Source organism: Telopea speciosissima, chromosome 7 (assembly GCF_018873765.1).
Source record: "Telopea speciosissima isolate NSW1024214 ecotype Mountain lineage chromosome 7, Tspe_v1, whole genome shotgun sequence".
NCBI classification, from domain to species: domain Eukaryota; kingdom Viridiplantae; phylum Streptophyta; class Magnoliopsida; order Proteales; family Proteaceae; genus Telopea; species Telopea speciosissima.
The window spans coordinates 41119183-41130008 of NC_057922.1; the positions used below are offsets into that span (position 1 = coordinate 41119183).

General features: G+C 41.2%; 1 protein-coding gene across 1 annotated transcript; it reads left to right on the plus strand.

Moving 5' to 3' along the window:
- Positions 1-1788: 1788 nt before the first annotated feature.
- On the plus strand, positions 1789-2352 carry LOC122668569 (uncharacterized mitochondrial protein AtMg00310-like). The gene has a single exon (XM_043865113.1). The coding sequence runs from the start codon at positions 1789-1791 to the stop codon at positions 2350-2352; it is 564 nt and encodes a 187-aa protein (XP_043721048.1).
- The last annotated feature ends 8474 nt before the right edge of the window (positions 2353-10826 follow it).

Below are 10826 nucleotides of genomic sequence, written 5' to 3' on the forward strand. Positions count from 1 at the left end.
AATTGGAATTCCCTCATCGTTCGGGTCTCTCCTTCTTTCAAATGCTGTTCTAAACTCTAGCATTTACAACAGGCCCTTCAAGTTTGGAATAGGCACAGCGTGGGGAACATTTCCAAAAGAATGGAAGAAACTAAAAAGATCATCTCCTCTCTCTATCTGGTTCCTCCTCTTCTCGGAAATGCTGAGTGATTCCTTAATGAAAAGTCTCACATTGCAATTTTGAAGAAGTTAAACCATCAAGAGGAACTTTTGTGGCAACAAAAGTCGAGAGCCGACTGGTTTGCTCTCGGGGATCGCAATACCAGATTTTTCCATCTCAATACGGTAAAAAGAAGAGCTAGAAATGTTATCAAGTCAATTAACGCTGGTGGTCTTACATTTATTGAGGAGGTGGACATTGGTTGGGAAATCTTAAAGGTTTATAAGGAGATCTTCTTATCCCTTCACCCTCCTGATGAGGCAGGATATTTGGAGCCTATTAGAAACTGTGTCTCTCCTATTGACTACATTTCTCTCACCAAACCAGTTACTGATGAATAAATTTTCAGGACTATGGTGTCTATGCCAGCAAATAAGTCTCTGAGGCCAGATGGTTTTTCTGGCATGTTTTTTCATAAATCATGGGATGTGGTTGGACCTGATATCATCGCTTGCATCAAGGGTTTCTTTCACATGGGCTCTTTCTCTCTTCAATTGAATCATACTTATATCTCTCTCATCCCCAAAGTGGAGTACCCTTCTTCGGTGAATGATTATATGCCGATCAGTCTTTGCAACTTCATATATAAGATCATCTCCAAAATTATGGTTAGCATTTTGAGACCGATCTTAAACAAGATTATCTCCTTTAATCAGAATGGGTTCATAAAGGGACGCCACATTCAAGATAATGTGCTGATTTGTCATGAGCTCCTCCATAAGATAAAGAAGACTAGAAGGGGGCAGAAGGGCATTTTCTCTATCAAGATTGATATGCAGAAGGCGTATGATAGATTCGAATGGTGCTTTCTAAGAAAAACTCTCTTGGAATATGGCTTTGATTGCAACTGGGTTCAGAAGGTGATGTTTTATGTTGAGAACACTCAGTTGGGAATACTGTTAAATGGCTCTCCTCTTACCTTCTTCAGCTCCACTAGAGGTATCAGGCAGGGGGATCCCTTATCTTCTTATCTCTTCATTCTCTGTGCGGAAGTGCTTTCTATAAAACTTGCTCTTGCCCTTCAAGAAAGGAAAATTAAGGGTATTCAAATCAGCAGGAGAGGGGAGAGGATTTCTCATATGGCCTTTGTGGACGATCTTATCCTCTTCAGAGAAGCCTCTAGGTTGAAGCAAGACCTCTCAATGATGTTCTTAAGGACTATTGCAAATTTTCGGGTCAATCCATTAATCTCAATAAGACTAGAGCCCATTTTAGTCCGAACATGGATTCGGCTGTCAAGAGGCAGTTAAGAGAATTTTTCCAGATTAGTCTTTCTTCATCCATTGATGCTTATCTTGGAATTCCGTATATTGGAGGGAAGCTGGCTAAAAATCACTGCTCGGATTTGATCTTGAGAGTCAACAAGAAACTCCAACATTGGAAATCATAATTTTTGAGCCCTGCAGGGAAGGTGGTGTTGGTTCAGTCTTCTCTTTTGGCAGTGCCGCTTTACATGATGTCCTGATTCAAGGTGCCGGCGGCCATTCATAAATCTTTGGATGCTACGTGCAGGGACTTCTTCTGGTCTAATGGGAACAATAAGATGATTCCTACAGTGGCTTGGAGTACCATTTGCGAGCCGAAACGTTATGGGGGGTCTCAACATCAAAAGTTCAGCTGCGATAAATCAAGCTTTGCTTGCCAAAAAAGCTTGGGAGTTGCTTACCTCCCCTTCCTCTCTGTGGGGTAGACTCATGAAGAATAAGTATTTCCCGAACTCAAACTTTCTCTCTGCTAATTGCCCCTCCACTGCTTCATGGGATTGGAAATCAGTGTGTTCTGCTAAGGAGTTGATTCGTAAGGGTCTCTTTGTCAAGCTAGGAAATGGTAGCTCTATTGATCCTTGGCTTAACTTTTGGATTCCTGATTATCACCCCTTGGAGCCCCCGTTCCCTCTTCAGAGAGAGGCTCCGAGAATGGTCCTAGATCTTATTGATGTTCATTCTAGATCGTGGAAAAGAGATTTAGTTTTCCATTGGTGGCCTCCTGATGTGGCATTTAGAATTATCTCCATTCCTATTCCTATCTTTCAGGCGGAGGATAAGTATATTTGGGTTTCTTCTTCTACAGGGGAATTTTCTGTATCTTCGGCCTATAGTATTGCCATTAAGGGGATTATTCAACACCCTCATCGTCCTTGGCTTAGAATCTGACATCGTCCAACTATCCCCAAGATCCAACATCTCATTTGGAAGATTTTCCATGATAGGGTTCCTCTCCCGGATATTCTAATCAATAGAGGCTGAACATTAGTCAACTCTGCAATCTTTGTTAAAATCAAGTTCAATCTATGGAGCATCTGTTCATGGGCTGCACTCTACGTCTCGGATTTGGCACCAAGCTGGGTTACTATCTTTATTCATGAACCAATCCTTTATTACACCTCTCTCTAATTTAATCAAGGACCATAACAACTCGAATAGGGAAGACATTTTGAAGATTGCTCTGTGCTGCAACATTATTTAGAATGTGTGAATCGGGTACTGGGACTATACATTCAGGTAGCTTCCTTTTAACTCCAATAGTATTATGCTTAGGGCTATTACTAGTGCTAAAGAAGTGGTTAATTAAGCACTTCAACTTTCAGCACTCAAGACCAGTCAGATTGATCAGATGGATTGAGCCCAGGCTTCCTTATCTGAAATTTAATATGGATGGATCAAGTAGGGGGATCGGAATCCAGGAAATGCCCGTATTGGAGGCATTTGTCGCAATGGTTCTTCATCGCTTGTTTGTGGTTTTTCAGAAGGCATTGGATGGAACTATGCTCTGGTGGTAGAAGCTTTGGCGGTAAGAAAAGCGATGACATTAGCTATTTCCCTCAACATTAGGTGCTTGATCATTAAAAGCGATAATCTCCTTCTTATCCGCCTGCTGAATGGCCATGAAGACTTGATTCCGTGGAAGATTTCTTCTATACTCATCGACTGTCTCGCTCTTGCCCCTTTATTTGAGGACATCCACTTCACTCATGCTTTCCGATAAGCTAACCATGTTGCTGACTTTCTTGCAACTTTGGCTACGGATTCTCAAGATGCTGAAACTTGGCTCTCCTCTCCCCCTGCTGTCTCCTCTTTGTTGTATGCTGATGCTATCAGAACTTTGTTCCACCATCAATAAAAGCTTTGATGAGCACATTTATGTGTGAATCTTAGGTACATAAAGCATGCATTTTTAATTTTCATACTTGGAACTGTCACGCCCCTATCCCAGACAAGGGATAAAATACATTATAAGGGGTGACTAGGACAACGCTTGTCATCCTACTAAGCTGCCAGGATCACTGACACAGTGTCCCAACGCACAGTCATAACTAATATTAAAACAATATAATATCAGAGTGCGGAAAGGGGAAATATTACATTCCAAATGATCAGTAGTTTTTGTGGAAGCGTATAAAATCAATAGTTACAAGATGATCAAAGCCTAGATGATAAATACTGTAGTTAATCCATTTTTCATTACCATCTAATAATGATTAACAAGGGTATAACAGTAAATGTTTTTACATGGGCCTACGCCCTAAAATAAACAAAAGGGGAACAAGTCCCTAGAATTCTCACGGCCCGTAGGCACAATTGTCACAAAGACACCCGTTGCCATGTTCCTCTAACACGACTTCGGCTCCTCCGCACCGCATCATAATCTAAAAATTGTGTACACGAGGGGTTAGCTCTCCACCGAGCGTGAGGGGATGGGGATGCACAAACACACAATTCACATAGTCCAATGATGCATGCATATGTTAAGTAATTTTTCCACCTAACATCACAACTAAGTCAATGGCATATGCTACTGTGACAACTCGGGAGACACTGTGGGTCACTTAACTTATCGCCACAATGAAACCTCAATTGTCACCTGGGACCTACGCCGATCGAAGCCTCCAAGACCACTCAGTGGCAGACCCCTGATAACCAATACTACCATGACTGGCCTCTCCCACCTCCACAGAATCCGGTATACTGATTACCCAACACCTAAACCCCTGTTGGTAAGGGTCGTAGCATAAGGGTGTAAAATCCAAGCCACAGCTACATGCAAGTCCTATCGTCCCGAGAGGTAATCCGGGCGCATCAACTTTTCATCTGGTTTAGTGCCCGGTTACCAGCACGGCACGGCGCATACAGTTCAACATGACATTCAACATAATTTCTTCATAAATATATATATTATCCGGGGTTTCGGCACCGGCACCCACCGGCACCGAGACCCATCAAAGTAAAGCATCTCCAATTAACATCATAACATTCATATATAAAAGTATGCAATATGTGCAAACATGCTTAATAATTTATAATGATGACATAATATACAATGCAATAATAATATCAAGCCCAAACAACCAAACCCACTCACAATATGTGTTATGCCCCGATGTTATGAGTTGTCGCCGAAATCAAGTAACACGTCACAAGATGAAAACTTTAAACCTAAATAAAGAGTGAAAATAGGGTTAATTAAGTAAAGGGACGGATCCCCAAAAGGTCTCCCATAAATCATTTAAGTATAAGGTTTCAGAAGTAGAGTGGTTGCAGGAGTGGTTTCATGCCCAAATTCTGCAACCACATGTAAATCCTAGGAAACCAGGGGCTCAGGACAGTTTCAGTCAAGGTCGGTTGCAGATGTGGTTTCAGAAAACTGAAACCGAGTGTAAATCCGACCTTCACAGGGGCTCAGGACAATTTTAGTCAAGGTCGGATGCAGATGTGGTTTCAGAAAACTGAAACCGAGTGTAAATCCGACCTTCACAGGGGCCTTCTCGGGAAGGTAATTTCAGGGTGGTTTCTTGCAGGTCTAAAACCACATGTAAATCCTAGCTAACCAGGGGCTTAGGATAGTTTTAGTCAAGGTCGGTTGCAGGTGTGGTTTCAGAAAACTGAATCCGAGTGTAAAACCACATACCTGCAGAACCGAAAATTGAAGGGTTTCTCACTAGGGATTCATTTTCCAAGGGGTTTAAAGGTAGGGAGGCTTCAAGAAAGCTTCCTCCTAGGTCCATTAGGGTTCTAAGACCTCATTAGGTCCATGTAATCCCATGGATTTAAGAGAAAACAAAGAGAACCTAAATTAGGACATAATATGGTAGAAACCTTAAATTTCTTAAATGGAAAGAGATTACTTAGGCTTAGGGCTTGTAATGGAGTGAAATAACTCCACCATAATCTAGGTTTAGAGGTTCCATCGATTCCTTAGGTTCCAAGAGAACCCTAGGTCGAATTTCTCCCATTTCCCAAACCCCAAAACCCAAAATAGAAGAAAAGAGATGGGATTGAATGGCTTACCCACCCCAAGGTAGAAGGCTCCATGTTGAGGCTCCAAGAAGTGATCTTCAAACCTCCAACCAAGATTCTCCACCCTTCTTCCTCCTTTTCTCCTTCCTTCTTTCTTCTTTCCTTCTTTCTTCTTTCTTCATTCTCCTTTCTCTCCTCTTTCTCTCTTCCACGATTTAGGCTAGATGGGAGAAGAAATGAAAATGAATCCTTCTCCCCCCCCTTTGTCTTATTTATAGAAAATGGGCCTTGGGTCCTTTAAGTTAAATGGGTCAATAGCTAAATGGGTTGACCCATTGGTTTTAAAAAAAAGAACCCACTTGGGGATGGGTCCAATTGGTTGGGTAAGAAATAGAATAAAACCCATTTTTTTGATCTCACATGTCAAATGGGTTAAGAGTTAAATGGGTGGATCCAAGATGGCTTAATGGGTTGACCCATGGTCTTATTTAGGGTAAAGGAATGGGTTAACCCATCTTTGGGTCAAATAGAGTCAAATGGGCCCTTAAGTTGAATGGGCCTCTTAACTAAATGGGCATGCCCACAGGTTTCAAATAGAAAAGAACCCACTTGGGGATGGGTCCATCCACCATGGGATTATAAGCCCATCACACGCTCCCTTAAATAAGGGGGACCCACAAATAGAATATTCCCAACTCAACTAAAATAGCCCGGGCGGTCTAAATCTTGACCCGCACTTCGAGGGCATCGAGGAAAAAGATAAATAAATAAGCCAAGGGCTAAAACTTACTTCTCCATTGCCATGGTGTGTCAATGGTAAGCCCGTATCATGGTCAATAATTTGTAACTGGGTTTGACCACCAGTGAGAACAGCTCACCAGCACGTGGCAGTGATAACCACACGTCACGGGGAAGAAATAATAATTAATTATGATCCGGGGTGCGGGTATAACATCCTCCCCACCTTACAAGAAATTTCGTCCCCGAAATTTGAGGCAGCTAGGGTCTCAAGTGAGAAGGGCTGTTGGATAACAACATCCCAGGTCACCCACATCTTGAACTAAGTCAAAGGTCGGGTCAAGATGAGGCAGTGCCTACGTGGCACAGCAAGTCAGGTTCCACAATTCTCTTTTCCTTACAGGGTCACATTACCACAGGGGTGTGGTTCACAATAACCCTAGAAAAACAGGGTTCCAACTACTAAGTTAAGTCTCAAGGAACAGAGTTCCCTAAATCTTCCAGATCAGGTGATACCATTCTAGCCTTCACTACTCTGGTCAGTCTTGGGTTACAGGATTTAACCTGTCCATGTCCCAACATAGGGTTCACATTCTGAAGGCTTTCACATCTGGTTGTCTCATTACCTAACCCAACTTTAGAATGATTTGGAATATTGATGGAATCTCCTATTGTTCACTCCCAGTACGGAGGGAACGCATTTGGTGATCCATTACCCCATTCATATCTGTCGTTGGAGAAGGTTTTGTTACATCCTTCAGTTTTAGCTTTCACAACCTTTAAACCTATAACACAATTATCCCACAGGAAAGAGTCCACATCAGTCCTCTTTCGAGAACCAACAACCTTTACTAGCTTTTGTCCAAATCAACTCTTTAAGCAGTCTCCATAATTTAACCTATCCGGTCATTAAATTCATTCTTCATTACCCTAAGGTTTGGTCAACCAAGGTCAGGGCACCAACTAGTTACACAGCAAGGTCGATGTAAGGTCATACTTGTAGTACCAGAGAATCACTCTAGTCACACAAGTCCAAGGTTCTAAGGGATATCTATATATATTTATCACACCAATATATATGTAGGCATAGATTCAATAATTACATTCAAATCCCTATGGACATATTTGTCATCTAGGTCAATCCACCAGAACAAGAAGTTCTCAGGTACGGTTCACTAAGTTTTTTTTTTTTTTTTTTTTTTTTTTTTGGAAAGTCAAATCACGGTGTAGGACTTTCTCTATGAGTCTAAACAAGGTTTGGATGGACCAAGTAAAGTTCAAATAGAGTCGTCACTAGCTTGAGGTGTTATGAATGACTTCCAAATACACGTGACCTTCATGGCTTACTCAAATAAACCAGTCTATTACTTTCCTTTCCTACGCACCCCATTGAGGGTCTCTACCCGTATAGGTTTAGGTTTCTCTATCCATAAGGTTCGGGTCTTTAAATTCATAGGATCGAAGGTCTTTATCCTCAAAGGTAACTCTTCTTCCTTTATGTAAGAGAGGAGTCACAGCGGTTACCAATGCCTGCTACTTTTTATTAGCTGGCCCAATCGGGTACAAGTCCTAACCTCTTTCAATTCAAGGTATTGACTAGACTTAGGTGGTTCCCACAAATGGGTCACACAACGGGGTGTCCGATCTAGGGTATAGGCACATAATCATCACATATAAGTGTAGTCAAAGGTCTCCAAAACAAGCTAAAAATCCTAAAAGAAATCGGGTGGACTCACGAGCGACGTCAGCACTCCGGGTGCATTCATGGCCCCTCCGCGAAAATAGGGAGAGTGGACTAACGGGCGGATATGGAATGCGAATCCGTTCGTTTGTCCAATCTCAAAAGTCTCAATGGCCGAGAGGGTTTAAGTCAAACGGATTTACGGACGGATGCATGAGTGTGGATCCGTTCGTTGATCCGCACAGATTTATAATGATAATTTCAAGTTTTATGCGGAGCGGATTCACGATAAGTGGATTCGCTCGTTCGTTCATTTGCAGAAATTTAACATAACAGAGCCGCGAGTTTTAAAACTCACTTTTGGCTCCAAAGAAAGGAACATAACCGCAGGGAGAAAAAGCTCTACAGGGACTTCCGTTCAAGCTTCCCTCGGGTGGTTTTCTTGTAATCTTAAGCCTCAAGGTTTAACTCTCACTTGTTCAAGATATGGCTTTCTTCCCATTCCTACTTTCTCTTTTCTTGGATTTGGGATGAATCATTTCAAGTTGTGATCATGTCTTGACTTTGCTTGTAATACCATGACCATGTACACCAAATCCATGCCAAACCGATTGGAACTAGGGTTTTTGGGTGTAAATCAAGTCCTATTTGATCGATGGCACTAAGTTGTTGGATCCTTGTTTGATTATTGCATCTTTTATAAACTTTCAAGCCTTTGCAAGCATTTTAGAGATTATCACTATGCTGTCATGTCTAGTTGAATTTTACTTGGATTATGCCCAGGTTTTGGTTGTGGTAAAGTCCTCAATTCACAATATTTTGAAGAAACTCTTCAAGTTCAAATCTAATCCTTTTACATGCCATAAAATCTCATAGAAAATTATCACATTGTCTTATCTTCAAGCATATTCTCTTGTATACATGATCGTTGATAAAAATCCTTAGAATCTTTCCTCTCTTCCTCAAATAAATAATTCTTGTCTCTTGTTGAGGTATTTTCATCCAATAACTTGCTTGTTTCATATTCGTTGGGATGTAAAGTAGCCAAAAGTATATGTTGTTCACATTGATCTCATTATTCACGTCCATGCACTAGGGATTTCACACGAATTTTACATGTGCATTGATCTTATTCATTTCTCTTCACTCCAAACATCTTCCTCTGGTTATCATGTCTCATTTCCCTTATATGCTCTTGTCACAATACAATTTCCACATCTTGTAGACATTTCACTTCTATAATTTTATTTGTCAAGCATAAAGCTTAAGTTACCGGGGTAAGATATGCCACAAGAGGGGCGAGGGAAACATCAAATAGAGGTAATAAAAGCCTAACATAGGTTGGTTCATCAAGACAGGGCAAGAAAACCCTTTATGGCTTGGGCGGTTTTAGGTGTGGTTTCAGTAAGTTGCAACCACAGGTAAATCCGAGCTTTCACAGAACCAATTTTGTTATTAGAAATTCATGGATTCTCAGTCGGTTTCACAAAATTGAATCCACGGATGAAACCGCATGGCCCAAAAATTAAAATTTTAAAACCCACGACTTAGAGGTTTATTTCCCTCCTTCAAAACACAACTCTAATACATTTGAAGAACCAAAAGCCGCGATCGTTCTTGCTCTCACTTCCCTCCTCGGTGGATTTTAGTGCTCCAAATTACTCCTCAACAACATCCAATCGCATTCAGGTAAGATCTTTCTCTCTCCCATCGAGTTCTCTCAAGGAGAAACCCCAAAACACAATTTAGGTTTTGGAAACTTGGGGGTTTTACTTTCTTTTGCTCAGTAGACTATTCACAATCTAATCTTAACCATTTTCTCACCATAAGCAACCTATACAAGGGCTTGCATACGATCTTGGCATCTAACTCAAGGATTTAGGTTGAATTTTAGAAAAACCAAAATCTACTCGAATTTTCCTCTTCTCTTTTGCCATGTATGAATCGGTCTTACTAGATAGGGCTTAGTTTACATCCTTTGAGTGGTCACAAGCCAACTTTACTTGTTTCTCAAGATTCAAACTTCCAATCACAAAATTTAAAAATTTTCTTTAAAGTTTATAGCATGTTTCAAGATCAAATAAGTCCATATTTTGCTTGAACTCACTGTTTTGCATAAAGCATTACTTTCTAGGCATATTATGACCATGAATCTTCATTATTTATCATGTCATTCACATAATGGTCATGCCTTTTCTTTTTTCCCTAACTTCTTAGATCACAATTGGATAAAATCAAAATTTTCTAGCCTAAGAATCCTGCTGAAATTTAATTTGCTTTGGAAGGAAAATCAAGGACTAGGTTTTGAACTTCACAACCTTACATTGATCATCTACTTAGGCCTTAGCATTCAAGGTATAAATTTGCTATCAATCTTGGCTTTTAGCTGCAGGTTAAAACAATCAATGGCTCCAAGAACACAGCGTGCATGTGTTGAACAAGTTGCACCAACTGTCCTAGATCCACTATGGTTTCAAAAGATAGAGGACCCAGAGCTTTACCCAGACTACTTCCGCTTTAAAAAAATATAGTGGAAGGGCGGGATGTAGTGTTGGATGATCTCAAAGCTTCCATGGTGGGGCAGAGATTCGAGGCATTGGGGTGGACCAACATTCTCAACCTTCCTGAACCATACTACCTACAACTCATTTACCATTCTATACAAATCTGGACACCGAGAACCCAGGCATACAGAATTATCAGGTTGTTTCATGTGTCAAGGGGGTTCCTATAGCCTTCATTGCAGCACAGTTGGCCGGCGTTATCAACGTGTCCATTGGAGGAGCAAGAACCTATTGTTCACTTAGAAGGAATCCCTATACCTTAATCAAGTGGGAGGTATTGACATTCTGATGGCCATCAGGCGGCTGAACCTGCGAGTGGTGGATGGCTTCGATGAGGTCACGAAGCAACTCTCCAATCAGACTTGGCGCCTAGAGGGTATCGAGAGAGGGGTAGATGACATCGACAGCTT

What these genes read in the sequence shown, in the direction of transcription:
- LOC122668569 (XM_043865113.1), top strand. Translation starts at nt 1,789, where the DNA reads ATGGGGGGTCTCAACATCAAAAGTTCAGCTGCGATAAATCAAGCTTTG.